This window comes from Cynocephalus volans, chromosome 5 (assembly GCF_027409185.1).
Source record: "Cynocephalus volans isolate mCynVol1 chromosome 5, mCynVol1.pri, whole genome shotgun sequence".
Taxonomy (NCBI): Eukaryota; Metazoa; Chordata; class Mammalia; order Dermoptera; family Cynocephalidae; genus Cynocephalus; species Cynocephalus volans.
The window spans coordinates 30,387,243-30,409,185 of record NC_084464.1 but is presented as its reverse complement, the minus strand read 5'-3'; the positions used below and the strand labels follow the sequence as shown (position 1 = coordinate 30,409,185).

At 37.9% G+C, this 21,943-nt stretch overlaps 2 protein-coding genes across 10 annotated transcripts in view; one reads left to right on the top strand and one right to left on the bottom strand.

Annotated features, from left to right (window-relative positions):
* KIF13A (kinesin family member 13A) overlaps window positions 1–21,943 on the top strand; it is a 193,748-nt gene that overhangs the window by 13,012 nt on the left and 158,793 nt on the right. The window lies entirely within an intron of this gene.
* Window positions 5,666–6,807, bottom strand: LOC134378488 (dnaJ homolog subfamily C member 8-like). Its single transcript, XM_063097636.1, has one exon. The coding sequence runs from the start codon at window positions 6,784–6,786 to the stop codon at window positions 6,175–6,177; it is 612 nt and encodes a 203-aa protein (XP_062953706.1). The 5' UTR covers window positions 6,787–6,807; the 3' UTR covers window positions 5,666–6,174.

Below are 21,943 nucleotides of genomic sequence, written 5' to 3'. Positions count from 1 at the left end.
GTTCCCTTAAAAATTGACCAAAGAGTCCCCCTTATTTGTGTGTATACTGAATTTTTTGAATGGCAAGCTACATCTTTGTTTTTATAGTTTGATATATTGATATAACCTCACCAATCTTTTTAAAAGTCAGCACAAATAAAATTTATGGGTTTCTTTTCTCTCGAGGCTTTCAGTATTCTTTGTCTTTGGTTTTTAATAACTTGATTATGATGTGTCTTGGGGTGTTCCTCTTTAGGAATATTGACTTTGATTGGTGACCTCTGAACTTCTTGTGTCTGGATGTCATCTTTCGCCACACTTGGGAAACTTTCAGTCATTATTTCCTTGAATATGCTTTCTAGGTCTCTTCCTTTTTCTTCTTTGGGTATGCCAGTTATGCCGAGGTTTTTTCGCTTGAGGGAGTCACATATTTGCTGTGTTCCTATTTCATTTTTTCGTATTCTTTTTTTCTTTTTGATCCTCTGGATAATTTCATGTATTTTATCTTCAAGCTCACTGATTCTTTTCTCTAAGTCTGCTGTTGGAGCTTTCTATCAAGTTTTTTAATTCAGATAATGTATTCTTTATTTCTAGAATTTCTATTTCTTTTTTTAGTTGATTCAATTCTTTTGTCAAGTTTCTTGTTCTGCTCCTGAATTTTTTCCAGATATCATTTAATTTTCTATCTGTATTTTTTTGTTAATCCTTGAACATCCTTAAGAGAGTTATTCTGAGCTCTCTGTCAGATTTCATAGATCTGCTCTTCTTCTTGTGTCCATTGCTCATGTTTTGTTAGTTTCCTTTGGTGTTGACATATTTCTGTGTTCTTTCTCAATCTTTGTGTGTTTACACTGATGCCTGGACCTTTAAGGAGACTGCTACCTCTTCTAGGTTTATAGGTGGTTATCAGAGCCTTGTCTCTGGTCTGTGGTTTTTATTTCCATTCTGTGGTAGATTAGTAGTTACCACCACCACTTAGACTCTGCACAGGAATTAATGTGCTGTTCTGTGGTTAGTTCCCAAGTTGGGGGAACTTCCTGTGGGGACCAGATCTTGAGCTCTGTGCTTGAGCTAAATTGTTGCTTTGCTGCTAGTTCTGGGGAAGGCTTTTGGTGCAGATTGTTGATACTTCTGGGTCTGGGCTGTGTGGAATTTCTGGCCCAGGACTGAGTCTTTCCCACAGGTTGCACCCCTTGCAGTTCTGTCGCCCTGACCGATTTCCACTGAGACCAGCTGCCCACACGCGCCCAGTGTTCCCCTGGCCAGCCAGCCTTTCTCCTGCCTTCCAACCACTTCCCCTGGGGCAGGCCATGTCTGCATCCCTCTTGATAACTCACCAGCCTCTGGGTGGCTCCCTTCTCCAGTCAGCTGTGGTCACTTGCTCCTGTGCAGGCCCAGGGGAATCCTGTCAGTGGTCTTTATGGCCTGTGGGCTGGTATGGTGTGCTCCGAAGCCCTCATCTCCCATGCAGACTCCAAGCAGTTTTATGCAAAGAGTGCCGCTGTGGCTTTTTCTGGCTTTGATCTGTGTGCAGCAGCCACTTACCGCCTACCAGGGTGGCTCAGAAGTGACCAAGGTGGCTCAGAAGTGGCCAGGGCTCGGAACCATAGGTGCTGTCCCTACACCCATGGCCTTCACGAACTCTGCGGGTCTCTCCTCGTCTTCCTCCAGCTCTAGCCATCCCAGGTTGGCAGTCTTTGCTTTTTAATAGTTGTAAATTGGTTACTTGTGAGGAGGAGCAATGCTGGGAATTGTCTATTCAGCCAACTTGATGATGTCACTCCTCCAGATTTAAGTTTCTTTAAGTATTGTAAATTACCTTGTATCTGAACCACAGCTTTTACCCAGGCTGAAGGGAAGCCTCTTATTTGCCTTTTGCAGTGTTTGTATAGACATCAGTTGAGCATAAATACATAGTTTTGTAAAACACCATCAAGTGTTGTGGCAGAATGGTGTAGTGGCCAAGGGTATGGACTTGGGAGACAAGCTGCTTGTGTTTGAACTCGACTCCACCATTTACTGGCTGTGAAATGTTGGGCAAATTCCTTAACTCTCTGTGCCTTGGTTTTCTCATTTCTAAAGTGGGAATAATAAAAGTACAGACCTTGTGAGTTTTGAGGGTTAGCGTGGTGTGTAGCACATAACACACACTGAGCCTTGATAATTTGATTATTTTTGTTGCTGGGGGACACTTAGAGCTCATTGACCTGGGCTTTGTTTCTAATATTGCTTCTTACTCATTACAGGTTTAAGACAGGAAGTTACTTTTTAGCACCTAAAAAGAGCAATTAAAAATGGAAGTCTTGTTTCTTAAGTCTTATGACTTGCTGAGTTAATGCAGTATGCATTTTATTTTTTTAATTTTTATTTTTTTTAAAGATGACCGGTAAGGGGATCTTAACCCTTGACTTAGTGTTGTCAGCACCATGGTCTCTGAAGTGAGCTAACTGGTCATCCCTATACAGGGATCCGAACCCATGGTCTTGGTGTTATCAGCACCACACTCTCCCAAGTGAGCCACGGGCCAGCCCTATTGCAGTATGCATTTTAAAGACTACCTTTGGGATGTCAAATCAAGCACTTCACATGTCTCAGCTATCACGACCACAGAACGCTGCTTTACTGGGATGTTGCAATTTTATTGAGAGGGAAATTCTTTCTAACAGGTGTTGACCAAGTCTCTGGTCAGTTGGCAAGTCATTCATTTGGGTAAAGAATTTGTGTTCAGAAATTGTGTGTGAATACCTATAAGAAGCAAATGTTTTTGACAAAAATTTGACATGAAAAATTGTGTGTATGCAAAGAATTGGGGGGCTGATGGTAGAGGATTGTACCAAAGCCAGGGCATAAGATCTGAGGGGAAAACTGCAGTTCAAATAGCCTGCTCTGGAATTTCATCCACTGTAAATGAACTGAATAACAAGGGGCCTGTTTGGGGATGTGTTCCTGGTCCTGGGGACAGGCTGTACCTCCAATTGTGATACCTTTTGCTCTGTGCTCTAGTTATTGGGTGCTGGTCCTTTGCCATCTTAGACATAGTACATTCTCACTACATGTTTGTTGTGCTTTGATTATATTTTTGATAATTGGATATATGGTAACTAGGCTTTATTTAGTTAGCATGGGGGATTCATAGATTGCTAGTACTACCTAGTTGTAAACTGACTTCTGAAGAAATAATTGGCTGAAGCTACTGAAACGTAAGGTTCAATAATATCAGGTTTTGTACTTTTTTTCTTCTTGAAGCAACTGAATGTATTATCCCCAGACCCATGCTGGTGACTTTTGTTACAATGTTTACCATACTAGAGGATTGACTGAGGGCCACCCAGAGTATTCTTTCAGAGTAGAGAAATGTGTTTACTTGTATATCTGGTTTTTTGGCATTCCTTAAGTGAATATATTTTATCCCTGAATTGTCTTTTACTTATTTTTTTGGAAATCTGTTGGTTTTTGGCATTCATTTACTGACTCACTAAAATGTGGAAAATATATTGAGGATATTTTATGGAAACATGGTAGTTTTCTTTGAATTTGTTAGTTATCTTCTTAAAATTTTTTTCAAAAAATATAGCATGCAAACTTAAATGTCTGCATCTTTTTTTTTTTTTTTTTAAAGATGACGGGTAAGGGGATCTTAACCCTTGACTTGGTGTTGTCAGCACCACGCTCTCCTGAGTGAGCCACGGGCCAGCCCTGCATCTTTTTTCTTTTCTTTTCTTTCTTTTTTTTAATGAGAGAGATGCATGCTCTCTTAGAATTTTTGATTAATGCATCCAGTTTCACTATTGTGTACAGAAATACACAAAAACTAAAGACAACAAAAAGTTTTGATGTGCTTAGTACTTTGTACATTTACATGAACATGAGTGTGTGCTCTGCTTCTCGCTTTTTTCCCTCTGCATGGGAAGCTTCTTATCCACCATTCAGGCCCCATGGCTTTGTAAGGAAGGAAAGTACAGGTGTGTGGCTCTCCCATTCGCCTCTCCCTGCTCTCTGTTGAGTTCTCAGGTTTTGCTGCTGTCACTCCTCATTCCACCCCTAGAAGCAACGAACATGATGTAGGGTAAGGGTGGGAGCCAGGGCATGGGAGGAGGAGGAATAAGGGGTGGGAATCAGCCTAGGTCTTGACAACCTTGACTTTCCAGCCTTCCCCAAAGCCATCTTGGTGATCTAGTGGCAGCAACAGCCCGTGATGAGGGAGACAAGCCATACTATGTGTATCCTGTTCTGCAGCAGAAATGTTTTATGGTATCTGAGGTGTGCATGAGGTCATCTTCAGTTTTAAATTGGAAAGAGAAAGGCTTTTTACTTGTCTAAACAGCCTTAGTGATTAGACAGCTATTGATCAGCATGTATCAGAGCTTGTCAGACATTATCAGTCCTGGTATGACCCTGAGTGCATAGAAACATTTTAATGTCAGGATTCCAAGAGAGGAGATACAGTAGTGACAGTGTACAAGTAAATAGATTTCAGATCAGTTTCATGCTTCAGGCACTTTGCCAGCTTCAATTACTAGGTGTTTTTTTTTTTTTTTTTTTTTTTTAATTAACTTTAATGCAGTCTTTGACTTAAACATCTGGATCCTGGATAGCCCTGGCCAAAGGTGTTAGTGACAAAGAATTTCTCCCTAAGCCTCTTACTTACTGAAGTCTTTCTAGGGATGTTGGCGATAGGCTCAGGTAGGAGTGCTGGGCAGACATAGGTTATACCCATTGAAAAGCCTTGTATCTATTCACCAGGGCCCTGATTCCACCCATGTGGCCAAAACCTGTTACCCTGAATAAAGACAATGACCAGTTCCATGTCTGTGAAGAATCCATACAAATGGCTTACTACTCTTTCTAGACTGTAAACCCCTTGAGGGCACAGCCCCTTGTATTTATTTTCTGTTTCTTCCCTATTCCTTTCTCCTAGCAGCTAGCACATGCCTTGGAAGTAATAGGTACTTTTTAGATATTTTATGATTAGATACAATGAAAGATATGGGTATAAACTTTACAAGAGCTAGGTACATGAGTTTGTGGGTGGAGTGTTTTGATTTGATCTTCGGGCTATCTGTTACATCACTTGTGGTTCTGGGCCCTCTGAGACATCTAATTTCTGCATTAGATTATTACATAATGACAGGCCGTATACTGTTGTCTGGCTGTTTTGGGTAATGACAGTACAAATGTAGCTCCTAGACTCTAAGCACTTTGACTACCACTGCCTTGAGCTGACAAGCAGAGACCGTAGTTGCTTAGCATTATGTGACATAAGTAATGGTTCATCCAGCCAAGAAGTTACCCAGTGTTTGACAAAGTTCACATTTTATTTTTTTATTTTTATTTTTTATTTTTTTTTTGGTTTGAGTATAAAAATTTATTATATATCAAGAATATTGCCACTAACAAATGCAGACAGGCTAGGACATAATGGTAGTGGATAGAGGATGGATAGCTCTTTGGAAAGTGAACAGGTTTTGGCTCAGAGCCTCATGCCACACTGATTGGTCAGTCAGACGGAAGAGCCCATGCCAGCCACCACAGGGTGTGAGGGCATCAAGTGACTGCTCTGTGTGCCCATACTGCCTTCCCCATCTGACCTGGGGCTTCCAAGGGTGGCACACCCAGAAGCAAGCAACTGAAGAAAAGGGGATTCCTAAAGTAGCCCAGGCTTGTCTCTGAAGTCACAGCAACACCATTTTAAGCAATATGTTTAATTGGATGATTTCCACAAACTATACACGAAGTTTCTAACCATCACAATTCAGCGAAGTACAAAACATTAAGTTACAGGCCGTAGGAAGAGAAGGCAGCACCAATGGTGACACCTTCCAATCCCGGTTGTTTAGGGGTAGGGGGTAGGGATGGTCTTTTTTAAACTGAGCCCCTTATTTCAATGTACAAAAGAATTACTCTGATCGATATTAAATTGTATTGAAAACAAAACGAACTAAAAAGCAAGTACTACTCTATGTTGGGGTGGAAGTGGGAGAAAAGAATGAGTCCTTCAAAGCAGGAAGGAAGATAAGTGGGGGAAGGTTGTGTGACCCCAGGTGGTCACTCACGCTGCTCCATTTTTACTTTTGGGGGTCTCAGGAAGGTCCGATTTTTCTTCTCTTTCTTCCCCTTTGTATTTGCTTGGAAGTTTCGCCAGCTGTCAACACGACCATCTCGACTTTCCTCAAAGTTCTTCTGCCACTCCCTTTCTCATTTGGCTTTTTCTTGAGCTTCAATCTCTTCTTCCCTTTGTCGTTTCCTTTCGTGCATCTCTTTGGCTTCTCTCTCTTTCCTTTTAATTTCCAGCTCAGCAAAAAGTTTCATGGTCTGTTTATACACTGCTTGTTTGAACAGCTCAGGGTCATCCTCCTCTACATTTGTAGGTTTTCCTTCCTTCTTTAATTGTTTTTTTCGCTCTTTCACAGTGTGTTCCACGTATTCTTTTCCTGCCTGAATTACATCCAGGGCCCTCTTCTTTTGTTCCTGATCCAGTAGCAACTTGTAAGCTTTGTCCACAGCTTCAAAAGCTTTTTGTGCTCTGTCAGCATCATCTTGATTTTTGTCAGGATGCACCAATATGGATAACTGCCGAAATCTCTTTTTTATTTCTTCATCTGTCACTTCAGGATCTATCTGAAGAATCTCAAATGGGTTGAAATTGAAGTAAGAGGAACCAGGATGGGTCAATCTTTCAATCTGATTTTTGGATGTTAGAACCGAATCTCTCTTCTCTATTTGTTTCACCTCACTATAGAAGGTCATAAACGCTTCTTCTGTGCTGCCTCCGCCGCCCGAAGCCCCACTCTCTCCCGAAGCCGCCATTTCTCCGGCCCAGCCACCACGTGACCCTCCAAAGTTCACATTTTAAATGTTTAGTGTACAACCTACATTGGCAGTGAGTTCTGTACGTTTATCTAGTGGAAGAGAATTCTGTCCTAGGAAAAGTCATAAGGTCAGGAATGTTTCATTTACGATAATGCCAGAGCTGATGTCTGCTCCAGAGGTGGTGTGGTCCCAGACTTGATGAGTGGACCCTACACCAGCCTGACTTGGTTGGCATTCCTGTGAGTCAGAACATGAGAAATTGATCCTCCTAATGTCATGGGAAGAGAAGGGTGGTGGGGAAGATTTGAGAGAAAGGAAAGATGGTGGGTTGCCAGTGCACCTTTCTCTAGCTCCACCTGGAGTCAGTTGCCTGTGAGTCGAGGACAGCCCCCGGAGTGGCAGGGGCTGCTGGCCTGCTTATTCTTCTTTCTCCCAGTGGGTAAGGTCATCTCTGGGCACCTTTCATTTCTGGTTCCTAAATGGCAGTTGGGTTGGTGCTGCACCGTTGTTTGCTCTTGTGGCAGTTATCAGTGTTTCCCCCACCCCTCTATAGCACACATGTCAAGTGATACTCCTAAGTTTATCACTGCACCAGGGGTTCTCAGCATTGTGGGCAATTTGCAGCATACTGTCCAAGAATGCACATTGGAAGGGAAGTCATGTGAGAATGGCATTCCACATGCATAACTTTGAGTCTGCTTTTGTTTATATTTTAAGTAAGCCATTTGCAGAGTTTATTTAATAAGCACCTTACTAACAAGTTACTTGTGATACATCTCACAGTCATTATCAAACATCAGCAGGTCATAGTCCTGTGGCTGAGCCTTATTGCTTTGGAAATCAGAGCAAGAAGACAGAAGTCTCAGTGGCTAGCCAAATGAGAGCAGGAGAGAACTCACACTGCAGGTCTTTTCTTTGGAGCATAAGAAATGGAGGGCAGCTTATAGGAAGTTGTTGGCTATAGTGGTCTGTATGGTGGGGGTATTTCATGATTCTGGAGATGAATAACCAGGTGTCTCAGCTGCTGGAACCTGCTGTCTTCCAGAAAGGCTTTCGATAGTTTTCTGTGCCTTAGTTTTCCATCCTTGAGTGATTGGATGTAGGATGGATTCTTTCTTTTCTTATTCACAGTACTTCTTAAATGACAAAATAACAACACAGTTCTACTTTCATTTTTTTTTTTAATCCAAGTGTCTGAGTGACATTTTTAGGAACTTGTAGCTTAATTTGCATGGCTCACGGTTTTCTTCCTGCAGAGGAAGTGAGAGGCACATATCCCTCCTCTTTTTGAAAGCTTAAATAACTTTGTTTTTAATATAATTTTTTTTCTAGTTATAAACATGATGCCCATTCACTGTTGAATCTTGGAAAGTATAGGATATTGGAGATAAAATTTGCTCATCATACTGTTAACATTTTGATGCATTGTCCTTTTTCTGTGCATAGTATACTACCCGATGAATAACTCATTTAAGGTTTTGAAAACACAGCAATTGTGTGCTGCCTATAGGCAGTGACACTTTCTAAAACTTTAGGACACTAAGTTCAGCTAAACATTTAGTCCAAGTCAAAGTTCTGTCACTGAAATTTTCTTTGTTTTGTTTTAACATTTCCCTTCACCAAAGTTTTCTTCAGAAAGTGCTTAGTAACTGTAGAATGTCTACTAAACTAAGTTAGATCCTGTTGGTCTATTTGGGATTTTCTTTCCTTAATTAATGAAGCAGCATTAGGAGCACTAACTCTGGAGCCCAGACTCCTTGGGTGGGAATCTTGGCATCCGCACTTACTAATTGGGTGATGTTGGGTTATGGAGTTTGCATGTGTTGTCCCCTCCAAAACTCATGTGGAAATTTGATCCTCAGTTTGGCAGTGTTGGAAAGTGATTGAGTCATGGGGGCAGATCCCTCATGAATGGATTAATGCTTTCCCTGGGGGTGGGGGGATTAATGAGTGAGTTCTTGCTCTCTTAGTTCTTACGAGAGCTGGTTGTTTAAAAAGACCCTGGTACCTTCTCTCTCTCTCTCTCTCTCTCTCTCTCTCTCTCTCTCTCTCTCTCTCTCTCTCTCTCTCTCTCTCTCTCTCTCTCTCTCTCTCACCATGTGATCTGCTTGTACCTGCCGGCTTCCTGCCACTTTTCCGCCATGAGTAGAAACAGCCTGAGGCCTGTGCCAGATGCAACTGTCCCAGAAGCCAAATAAACCTCTTTTCTTTATAAATTACCCAGTCTCAGGTATTCTGTTATAGCAACACAAAACAGACTAAAACATTAGGCAAGCTGCTTAACTTCACTGTATCTTAATTTCCAACTTGGTATAAAATAGATAAAGCACTTTGAGTGTTTATAGTAAATATTCAATAACTGTTAGCTATTTTTCTTAGTGCATTATTATTATTGCTATTATTAATGTAATAGTAAGAACCATAAAACAGAGGGGTGGTGTTGAGGTAGGATGAATAATGGTGATAAGAACAAAAATACGTTTCAGTAATTCTCAGTATTATGGAGAAGATGCAGTCAAGTGAATCTGTGTCTGATCCATGTTGAAAACATCAAGCATTGTGTTGTGTCTGGATCACATCTAGTAGACACTATTTATTCATCCACTCCATTTTTGTTAATGTCCAGATTGTCATGCTTGACCAGTGAGAGAGTCTTCTTAATTGTATTCTTTTAGCGATTCTTAAGAACTTTTGAAATAATCTTTGCTCACTGACAAAAATATGTTCCAGAATCTTGAATATTTACTGTTTCAAGATATAAATCCTTTTAGTAGGAAAGAACATTAGAAGCAAATTCTAATGGGTACACCAGCTCATTTATCATGGTTATAAAGTTGCTGTGTTATGCCACTTTAGAGCTGGAGTTAAAAAATATATATATATATACAGACAAACACACCCACATCCAATTTTTATGAGTTGACATTGGTAATTTTTACTTTTGCCTTATCTTTATCCTACCACCGACCTCTTTGAGAAGTTTTAACACCTTACCCAAACTAATATTGTACTTTTTAATTTGATGAGTGTGTAATTTTAATGAGCTTGTGGTTATTCTTTTATCTAAAATTATGGTTAAAGCTAACGTGCTGTCACCACAAAGATAAACCTAAAACAAAATAACAAGGCCAAAATCAACCCTGATAATAAAGCTATTGGATAAGTAATGAGATTTAACATTACAAATATTTCGGTACTGTGTTCTGAAAACATCCCACTAATGAAGAACAGTTAAATTACTTTGTTTTGAGTCACTTGTAATAATTTTTTTTCCTTCCTGCTGCTAAAAAGAGAATGGAACTTTTTACTCAGTAAAAGCTATGTGGAATTTTATAAGGACCAGAGAACCAGTTTCTGCATCTGAACTCTGGTGTTCTCTCAATAATTGTTGAAATATTGGCCATTAAAATGGCCTATGGGAGATTTGAACCAAGTACAGCAAAAGCCTTGTCTTCCCGACCTATGATTTTTTCATATTTGAATACTATTCTAGATAGTGATGTTTTAGATGGTTTATATAGCTAACCTTAATGGAAACAACATTTCCTTATCACCTAATTAAATCTGTGGACAGAACATAACTAAAGATTAAACATGACTTAAACATGTCTAAACATGAAACTAAGGAGTATTAGAGAAAATCAGTCCAGGCTCCTGCGAAAGCTGTTGCCTTTTCATTTGGGGGACATGAGTTTTGTTTGCTTTTTATACACTTTTCAGGATTCTAAAAGCATTTATCTGGAATAAAATCAAGCCAGCTTTGAAGCTCTACAGATGGTAATTACCTAAGCCCATGAAAAATTTGCTAGGCTAGTACAGGTTGAACATTCCTACTCTCAAAATCCTAAATGCTCCAAAATCCAAAACTTTCTGAATGCTGACAAGTGGAAAATTCAACACCTGACCTGATGGTTCAATGTACACTTTGTTTCATGCACAAAATTATTAAAAATATTGTATAAAATTACCTTCGGACTATAAGGTGTATACGAAACAAATGAATTTTGTGTTTAGACTTGTATCCCATCCCCAAGATAACTCTTTATGTATGTGCAAATATTCCAAAATCCAAAAAAATCCAAAATCGGAAACACTTCTGGTCCCAAGCATTTCAGATAAGGGATACTCAACCTGTATCCTTTTTATCCAATTTTACATATTATTCCAAAAAAAAAAAAAAGTTCAAAACCTGTTAGACTTCTGGCTTTCTCTTTAAGAAAGTCGCATTAGTACATATGCACTTTGACAGGATTCCATTTGTATTTTCTTTCTTGGTATAACACTGATATTTTCTACTGTTTTTATAAATTTGATTTACTTTATCCAGTGATTGAGTTCCGTATTTATTTTTTATCTTTGCGTTTTCTACATTTGAGGGCATTAGAGAATAAGGTAGTTTTCCTGATGTCAACTTCTGAGAACCACAGACAAGATTCATTATAACATACCTTTAGGCCAGTGAATGATCTTAGCTTGCAAAAAGTAGAAAATTGGACTTATTTGAATATCATTTGCATTTTGTCTACCATTTTTCAAGTGTATTTTATGAGAATCAGTAAGGTGGTTATAAAATGAGCAGCTAAGAGCGAAGGAAGAGAGCTAATAGAGCTGATTTATTCTAAAATCAACTTTATTGAGGTATAATTTATCTACAATAAAATGCACCAATCTTAAGGATACACTTTCTTGAATTCTTACAATTCAATACACCTGTGTAACCACCACCACCATTAAGATATAGAACATTTCCATCACTCAAATAGTTTTCCTGGGCCCTTTTGTAGTCATTGGTAACATATTTTTTGTATCGTAAAACCTTGTCTACTTGTGTTACTCCACGTGACACTCTTACTCCCTCTTCACCCCATTTCTGTTGGTCACAACATTTAAAGGGAAGCAAAATTCTTTGATGTCTAGACCTACTGGTTATGTAATTGTACTGTATGGGATAAACGATGGTTTTTATGCACTTTAAATTTGCAAGGGTACTTCAAAAAGTTCATAGAAAATAGAATTGAAAGATAATATGAATCTTTCCATAAACTTTTGAAGTACCCTCATACAGTGTAGTGGGGAGAGAGGTCAGACAGATCTGCAGTCTAAATAATTGAATCAAATGCATCTATGTCAGAAATTTTGGGGCTTGCTGATAACATTAGCTTGATTCTATTCATTATATTCTCATTAATAAGCCAGAACTAATGGCAGAAATCAAATTTGAGTCAAGCATGAGGAAGATTCTAATTGCATGGAAAGGTGTAGATTGGCTTTTAGACCTCCACCATATGGAAAGTTAGAGAGCGAGAGGACCACAGGAGTTGGTCCAGGCAGAATAGTCATAGCAGTCACAAGCACTCTGTGGCTGAGCTTCCTCAGGGTGCCTGTGCTTGATGTGCAGACTCAGGCAGATGTGCATGCCGCCCCCACACTGCCATCAGCTGTTCCCGAGGGCAGGGCTTGGTACAGATGGTTGTGTTCTGCTGTGCCCTCCCCCAGGCGGAGCCTTTCTGGCTTCTCCCTCTTCTGGCTGTGCTCAGTGTCCTCTGTTTGTGCTTCCATTGCCAAGTGCCTTCTCAGATCTTTTCTTTGCTCTTTTTTTGTGATCTCTCTTGTAACTTACGACTTCTTTCCTGTGTCTCAGCCTCTGCAGGAAAAGCTTGACCTTTTATGGCTGTGCCAACCCCGTTCTTCAATTTATTACCATATTTTCACCACATCTAAAATACCATCAATTACAAGACACATTGGTAAACAGGTGCCACAAAAGAAAGAAAAACTATTGCCGGTTGAACCGTTAAGCCTTGATTATCAGATGCATCCTGATTCTAAAATGTAAAAATATGGAGAAGAGACAGTATCACCAATCAGATGCTGAGACATCCCAGAGCACAGACTGGAACAAGGGGCTTAGGGGAGGATATCCAAGGTGGAGGGAGAATAAGAGAAGTAATTTGAAACCAGGAGTAAGATGCCTAGTGTATGCTATAGTACATATAGTTGCTGGACGTGGATCTCATGTTTGGCTGCGGGATACTAGAAGGCCGTGTAAGAGGAAAACACTTATATGATTGTCTATAAAAAGAAGGCCAGCAAGTTGCTCAAAAAGAACAGAGCTATTCTTGTTACTAAGTCTTGGATGAAATATCTTTCTGTCCTCTCACAGTTATTTAGTCAACAATATCCTTACCAGTATCTCTACCATAAAAATAGTCACTTTTTGGTCTTTTTTGTCTAATGTTTAATTTATGGTAGTCAGTAAAATATTAAAAGTGCAGTTTGGCTTTACATGTTCTGGCCTAATTTGGGGATAATTTAAAGGGCTTACAGTATGCTTAGTGCTTGTTGGGCCAATTGTGTGGTGATTTCAGGTTCCTGACTTGCTTGCTGGGACTTGACTTATCACATATCTTAACCACTTGCTTTGTTATCTCCACATGAGTTGCTTCCTTCCACCTTTGAAATCCCAGCTCCTCTTTAGGTCCCCCTACCACCCCACTCCAGCAAAGTCCATCCACTTGCCATGTCCAGATCTTACTAAGTTGCGCATCCAAGTTCTCACTTCCTTACTATCTTGTCTGAAATGCTCTTTTAGCTTCCTTTCCACAAGCTCACATTCACTGGTTCCTTTTAGATGATTCAAAACGCATCCTCCTTTAAGACTCTTTCACTGGCCCTTCCTTGTCTTAACTTCAAACCCTCTTAACATCATTTAAATGATTTTAACTATATCATTGTGAACTTGTCTTCTTTTTAATAATTTTTTAAACTGAATTATATGGCAAGATTCTTTAAGGAGGCTTAGTTTCTTTCACTTTGAATCATCAAAGATGTCTAGTGTCAGGGTTGGCATTCAGTTCATGCTCAGAAACATAGAGAAGGAGTTGATGATACTTAGTACTCTGTATTCACTCCTTGATGATGAAGTCAGTGGGGTCTTCCTGGCTCATTTCACTTTTTCTTTGGTATCACTCATGCACTACTATATGATGGACACCACAATTCTTTATTTTTCCTTATTCTCCTGGGAATATGTCTGAGGAATGACATATAAAAATGTTTCTCAAGTATTTAAAACCCATGGTCTCTTTGGATCAACTTAAAAATCTCACATCCTTCTGAGAGATGTTATTGTGATATATCCCCTGGGTAAAGGAAGGGGCTACCCTGTACCCATACCTCAACTACAATTGATATAAGACTATCCTTCCAAGAGATTGTTGGCTAGCCTGATCACATTCATAGATGCATATTTAGGATATAGAAGGAAAAGAGTTATTTGTGGGGAGAGTTTTTTTTTTAGTAAAGGCATCTTGGTTTTTTGTTGTTGTTTTGTTGCCTGGTAGGTAAATGGATAGAACCCTGGACCCTGGAGTTATCAGCAACAGTCTCTAACCAACTGAGCTAACTGGGCCAGCCCAGTTAAGGCGTCTTGGTTTTGAAGTTTAGCACTGTTATTTTTAGTTACGATTCATTTAAGTTCAGTCAACAAACATTGGTGCCCAGAGGCCAATCTAGTAGTGATTCCAGTCAAAGCAAAATCCAAAGTTATTTTTTATGGCTCCCCACTCTCAAAGAATGTTTTATTTTTTTAGTTTATAAAGAGAGATTTTCCCATTGAGTCATATCATTTTCTCATGATTCTACCTTGTTGGCAACTTTTATTTATTAATTTAAAAAAAAAAAAATGACCAGTAAGGGGATCTTAACCCTTGATTTGGTGTTGTCAGCACCACGCTCTTCCAAGTGAGCTAAGTGGCCATCCCTATATAGGGATCTGAACCAGCGGCCTTGGTGTTATCAGCACCACACTCTCCCAAGTGAACCACAGGCCGACCCTGTTGGCAACTTTTAACTCCTAAAGTTTCTCCACTGGTTGAGGAATCTTAAATGCTATTCAAAATGAATACATAATATAACTTTTTCTAGACTTCAGCCATAACCTTTTGGGGAGGGCATGTTGATTGGTGGGAACTGAGAGCTCTCAATCCAATGAGGAAACCTACTGTTAGATGTGCCCCTGACTTTCATGTTTGGGGGTTAATGTGGAGGTTTAATAAATATAATTGAAAATGATCTATCCTGCCTCAAGGGAGTCCTCTCTACTTGTTGATACAGGAGGTGTAGAAATCATCTTATTTTAGGTTAGGGTTGTTTACATCAACTGCCTGTTTCTAGCCTGTTTATTTTTCTAAGAATACATTCTTTCCTCTCCTGCTTTCCAGCTCTTGACTCTTACACGTTCATACAGAGAAACATCTGGTATTCTGAGAATTTTATTTTTGGTGGCAACTGAATATTTTATAAAACTCTTTTTGCATTGCAGCTCCCAAACATAATGTAGCACAATTAATAAAGAGCAATTTGCAAATGTACGTAGACTACATGGTTTATAAGGGTATGGCTCAGTTTTCCATGCAGACTCTATTAAATTAAATGAGAATGTCTGTAGAAGCTCTTGTGAAACTTTTGACATGTCAGTTTTACTTGTCATTGTATCCCTAGCACAAAGGTTTACAGTAAACATTGAATGAATGATAAAATATATGTATCTCCTTAAATAGTGACCTTACAACAGTAATTTTTTATTTAGAAATAAATGTCACAAAAACATTAGCATTGCCCACATAATTTTATAATTGGAATTTTATATACTGAATACAATTAGTGGATGAAAATCAATTTAATGTTTGGATTAAAAAAATCATTGGCAATGGATTAGATGGAATAAATGCGGTTAAAGTACAAAAATAGATCATATGTTAGAAATTAACTGAAAATATGACATTATACTAATTATGCTAGGGTACTTCAAAAAGTTCACGGAAAGATTTGTATTATCTTTTAAGTATGTTTTTCTGCGGACTTTTTGAAGTACCCTCATACATTCAAGGTGAAGATGAAGGAATTCAGTAAAATGGTCCAAATTGAAATGTTGGACATAGTTATAGTTGATAGAAAAAGTAAATTGCGATTAAAATACCTAATTTGTTGTTAGTCCTTGCCTCTCAAAATTCAAATAACAGCTGTAGTACATTTATAGAAAATAATCTTTACTATTTATAGCTTGTGAACTAATGTTATCAGCACAAACTTTGTGTTTAGATATTTATGGACATTTTACTTAGCAATTTCAGTTGCTTAGAAGTCTGATGTATCTAGGTTTTACTAGATGTAGAGTTGGATTTGTGCTGTTCAGAACACCGTATGCAAATACAGATATTCTTTAAAAGCAATTGGAAAAAACGTTCTGGCTAAGAGGAACAGAGGGCCAGAGAAAATTTTTCAGAGTTTTTGCAAGCCCCTTCAGTATCTTTTGAGGAATTCAGATTGATTTTATGATTATCCAGGGATAGTCAGTAAAATTAATGGCACTAAAGACAAATTAAAATTGATTAGAATGGTTGGTGATTATTCTTTGGTTAAATACCTCATTGTGTTCAAGGTGTAATTGTAACTGTAGATGAAAGCTTAACAGCTTGTAGAAGCAGGTGTCTTTCATATGAAGAGCTGTTTATGTGTCAGGTTATCAGACAGAAGGCTGCTTCAATAACAGTGTTTGGTGACAGCTTTTAGAGACATTTCACCATTGAAAATGTATTCCATGAACGTTTCCTGGAGAAGGTGGCCCAAGACCTCAGACTGTTCTTTTAAAGCTTTTTGAAAAAGTGTGTGAAGCTATTGTGATGTTAAGCTTCATGACAATGTGAAGAGGAAAAAAACCCGAACAACTCTGTCTGGCTGTCAGATATTCTATACACACCCAGTCTTTAAATATTGGGATAACCCTAACACCGTCTTCGCTATTTAGGCAAAACGTGCCTCCCTAATTAGATGGTAAATTTCCTGCATATTGGGATGCTGTGTTCGATTTCATGTTTCCATCTTGGCTGATTTTATAGCGCTATGCACAAAGTATATGATGTAAGACTTTGCTAATTGATTTGAAAAGGAACACACACGGGTGGCACTCATAGCTACATGGATGATAGTCTTTGAAAAAGTATGCACATGCTGGATTTTCCTGTACCTTCTTCACAGTGGACCCAGTTTTTAAGGGTAGCATAGAGCAGTAGTTAAAGATACATAACTCTGGAGCCAGATTGTCTGAGCTTAAATCCCAGCTTTTTCACGTATTACTGTGTGACCCTCAACAAGTTACCTGTCCTCTCCAAGCCTCAGTCTCCTCATTTGTAAGTGAGGATGATAGTACTTACTTCATGTGGGTGTAGGTTAAATGAGTGAAAACTGGAGCAGTGTTTAGAACAGAGCCTGGCACTGTGAACCTAAGATAGCTTGCTTTGCTTGCTGTCCGCCCTCATATTGCTAGACTATGAGATTTAAAGTAATGTTAATAGACTTTTTAAAAATAGTGGAAAATATGGCAGTCTTTTCAGGCAAACCTTTGTACAAGTGCATTAGTCCATTTCTGTTCCTTATAACAAAATACCTGGAACTGGGTAATTTATAAGAAAATGAAATTTATTGCTTACAGTTTCAGAGGCTGGGAGGTCCAAAGTTCAGGGAATACATCTGGTGAGGGTTTTCTTTGGTGGTGACTTTACAGTAAAACAAGGGTCTCACATGGCAGAAAATGGCATAGCAGAGGAGGAAAGCTCCTCATGTGCTCTTCTTTTAAAGCCTTCAGAACCATGCCCATACCACCATTATTAATCCATTCAGTCCGGCGTGGTCCTACAACCTAATCACCTCTTCAAGGCCCCACCTTTCAGTTACCATAATAGGATTTCCGACTCTCTTTACATTGTCTCAGAGGGTACTAAGTTTTGGGGGAATACTGATCCACAGCAACAAGTATAGCAGTCACTATCGGTCGCATCATCTTTAAATATAAAAGTCTATGGTTGTTGTGATGAATAAATTTGCATGTATTGGAGCAATAGTGTAGATGTGTGAACACCAAATTGACATAAATAAACTGCGCAGGTAAATGTGAGGAAACAAAGTGCACTGAATTGGTACAACCTCATCCTGTGGGGACTTTGTAAGGAGTTACAATAAATAGGGAGTTGACAGCTTATACACTTAGCACACACTTGGTTTAATAAATCATGACTTTAATCTTCATCTGTTATCCAAATAACCAAATTGTTAAGATTGATTCCATTGGTTTACTGAAATAAAACAAATTTTGACCCAGAAATGGCTACTTTTTATATTTCATACAGTATAGTAAATGCATATTGTTGTTTGTGCTCAAAAAAAGCACTTAAGTATATTTGTGGAAATTATAGGAAAGATTTTTGCTCATTGCGTATGTAATTTGGTCAGATATCAGGGGTGTGTGTGTGTGTGTGTGTGTGTGTGTGTGTGTGTGTGTGTGTGTGTGTGTGTGTGTGTGTGTGTGTGTGTGTGTTACTTTGCCCTGTCAGTTACTCAACTGAGGGCTTCAGTAATGAAAGAAAGCAGAGTGGCTGTTAAATGAATTGGTAGAATAGATTTGTTGCTGTTGTGTTTAAATAAAAACAAGTGGAAACCCAGGTTCTTGGTTCTAATCCTGGCTTGGCCACTAATTGAAGGATCCTGTTAACTTTTACATCTGTGGAAACCAGATCTGGTTTGTAAATTGAGATTAACTGTCATATTCAGTGATTCTGAATTTAAGGAATTCTATGAAAATCCTGTAAAAATGTATGTAATAGCCAATTTAGCTTTGGTTATAGAATCGATACCATTTTACCTTATGTGAAAATGTCTTAAATATAAAGGAAGATATAATGTTGAAAATAATGCAAAATCAGGTAATTAGAGTGAAAACTAAGAAAAGTGTTTCCAAGAAGCCTAATATTATATCTTAAATTATGCTGTGTGTTATGCTTAAAATGTAATACTGGTAGCATGATTAGTCAGCCATATTTATTGAGCAACTATTCCAAGTCTAATGGATGAGGGGATTTGTGAAGAACTTAAACTACCCCCCTTCCTCCCAAAGGGGGATGATGTATTCTTGAACCATATGCCTGCTCAAAAAATGCTGATCCGATTGTTTTAAATTAGTTTCCAGGGAATTTTTGTAATTTCAGTTATGTGATACAGATTACATAGGGACTTTAAAGGTTTTTGTTGTTGTTGTTGTTTTTGCTTTTTTCCCTGGTTAAGAGAGTAACTACTGAATAATCAAACAAGAAACCTGCTTCCTTCCTTTTTACTCTCTAAGGACAAACATTTCTAAAAGTTTGTAGTGTATTCTTTGAGAAAGTGAAAGAATATAGATGTGTATACAGACACCTGTGTATATGTGTGTATACATATAATTTTGCATAAATAAGACCATCTACAAGGGTGTTTCAAAAAGTTCAAGGAAAAATGGAATTAAAAGATAATGTGAATCATTCCACGAATTTTTGAAGACCTCTCATATATGAGCTGTTTTCTAACTTGCTTTCTAACTTAACAGAATAATGCCTTCCTTTCCATGTGAATACATGTGTGCCTACCTTGTTCTTTTTAACTGCTATATTGATTTCATTATATGGATGAATGATAATGGATTTACTCAGTCCCCAGGACATTTAGGATGTTTCTAATTTTTCACTATAAACAGTACTCCAGTAAGCATCAATTGTATATTCATCTTTGCCTTCTTAACCAATTATTTTCTTAATATAAATTTTTTGAAGTGGAAACCTAATAAAAGAATATGTACATTTTATTTTTAAATACAAATTGCCAAATTGTTTCTAGAAAAGTTGTATATAAAAATATTTTTGGAAGGCTAAAAAAATTTTTTAAGAAAAAAAAATTTTAGAAAAGGAGGCTTTAAATGTTCACCCATTGATGTGTGGATAAATAAAATATGGTATATTTGTACAGTATGGTATATGGTATTTATAAAAAAAAAATGACGTAGTGATATGTGTTACGACATTGATGAACCTCAAAAACATTATACTAAGTGAATGGAGCCAGTCATAAATGACCACATATTATATAATTCCATTGATAGAAATATCCAGAGTAGGCAAATCCATAGAGACAGTAAACTGGTGTTGCCTCGGCCTGGAGGGTTTGGAGGGAAATGGAGAGTGACTGCTAATGGATATGGGGTTTCTTTTTGGGGTGTTGAAAATGTTCAACAATAAGTTGTGATGATGACAGCTGCACAACCTGTGAACATACTAAAAACCATTGAATTGTACACTTTAAATGGATGAATTGTATAGTATGTGAATTATATCTCAACAAAACTGTTATCAAAAGAAAAATGAGGCATGGGAGAGTTGCATCAGAGCCCACACACAAAGAAGTGGGTAGCTGGCAAAGTGTTACATAAAAGTACAGCTCCCTAGGTGTACTTCGGTGTACTAACGTGGGTTTGTGATATCCCATATACTTAATCATTTACGGTCCATAGTATTGTATTCTTTTGAGAAATTCTTTTAAGAAGTTTTTCTAGGTGGGTGTTTAAGGGTTATTTCTAAATATCTTTAAGTATTTTTCTGTGTGTTTCATTTGGATTTTTTAAGGCATGATTACAAAAGTATTTGAGGACTATTTATTAGAGATAAATTTCTAAGACTGAGGGATAGTGATTGCTTTGTAATTTTGTCAGATGCTCTACTGTTGAATAAATAATGCTTTTGTTAAAATTTTGTGGGGCACTCATCCAGCAAATAGAGTATAAGAACGGACTGTGTGTTTGTGTACATGTTCTACTATCTGTTGGTCCTAAAGAGTGTAAAAAGATAAATTTGACCAGTGAAATCCATAATTACAGTGCTTTATTTGGTAATCCATTAATAATAATTTTATAACAGCACATGTATTTGAGTAATTATATTTTTAATCTTATGTTTCTCGAATCAGATATGAAAAATTTGTACTCAGATTTGTTCAAATCCCCTCCAGTTTGCTACAACTGAATAAGTTTACTCTCAGCTCTTCTTTTACGTACATGTGAAGAGGCAAAGATTTGTAACTTTGTATTTATGAAGATCAACAGAAAAGATCAGATATCCCACACTCAGACTGTCAGATGTAATTTATACTTGAACAAGGATTTACAAAAGAACAAGAGTGAAGTTAAACAATTAGAGCAGTATGCTACAGACTATATCCTAGGAAAACTATTTGGGTCAGTAGTTTTTGTTTTCAACAGACATTTGAGTCGTCAGTGCCCAGTAAATTGGTTGTAATTAATAATTGTCTTAGTGTGAGTCTTTATTTAGAAAGAAGGGAGCTAGCGAAAATGTTTGTGACTGCATTTTGTAAAAAAAAGTCACGTTAGTTAATAACTGAGTTTTTTGATGTAAAAACCATTGTAATTGTTACCTGTCCACTGGTAATTTACGAGCATTTTGAGTATTTGTCATCTTTTAACTCAGTTTAATTTTGGCCTTTTAATTTGTCATTCTTTAGGCATAAAAGCTTGAGCTAGCACTCTTTTTTGTTTTTACCTTGTATGCAGTATATGACAATCCATGTGGTGCCTGGCATTTTATGGTGGGATCAGTGAACCCTCTGAAATTAAATGTAAAATGATGTGTTTGTTTATGCATGTGCTATTTCCAGGGCTGAGAGTTCATTTCTTTGATCAAAATTTCGAAGGTTTCCACAACTCTAGAAAATTAAGAACAGTGGTCTCAGGTATATTTTATGATTGTGTTTAGAAGCATGTTTTTCTTTTCCTATCCTGCTGCCTTTTTCTTTCTTTAGGAGACCTGCGCTAACAACAAATACATTTAGAGACCCTGTATACAGTCAAGGTCTCCAGACTGTTATAATTGTTTATATTAAAGTGCTGAAATATATCAGCAACTACCTAGTGTTTCTCTAATCACTCAATAGCCGGAATTAAAATATTGTGAGTGGCTTTAATTCATAGCAGGAAGGCCACTGTGGTTACTGCGATAAATATTAAGCAGAGCCTTCCCCAAAGCCATTGGTCACATGCTTTGTCTCACTAGTAATTAACTTATCAATGAGCTATGGTGCACTCCAGTGACTTTTTCCTAAAAGATTTATACTTATGGCAAACTAGGGCACAGTAAATTTTTCTATGCAAAGTGCCTTTCTGACCCAGAGGAGACTAATGTAAATTTCTAATAATCTGTGAAGTATGGTGGTAGTTTCAGCATGTTTTTATTTTTATTTTATTTTATTTTCGTCTGTTTGTGACCGGTAAGGGGATCGCAAC

Bases quoted from the DNA above. Each gene is read 5' to 3' on its own strand.
- LOC134378488 (XM_063097636.1), bottom strand. From the start codon at position 6,786: ATGGCGGCTTCGGGAGAGAGTGGGGCTTCGGGCGGCGGAGGCAGCACA.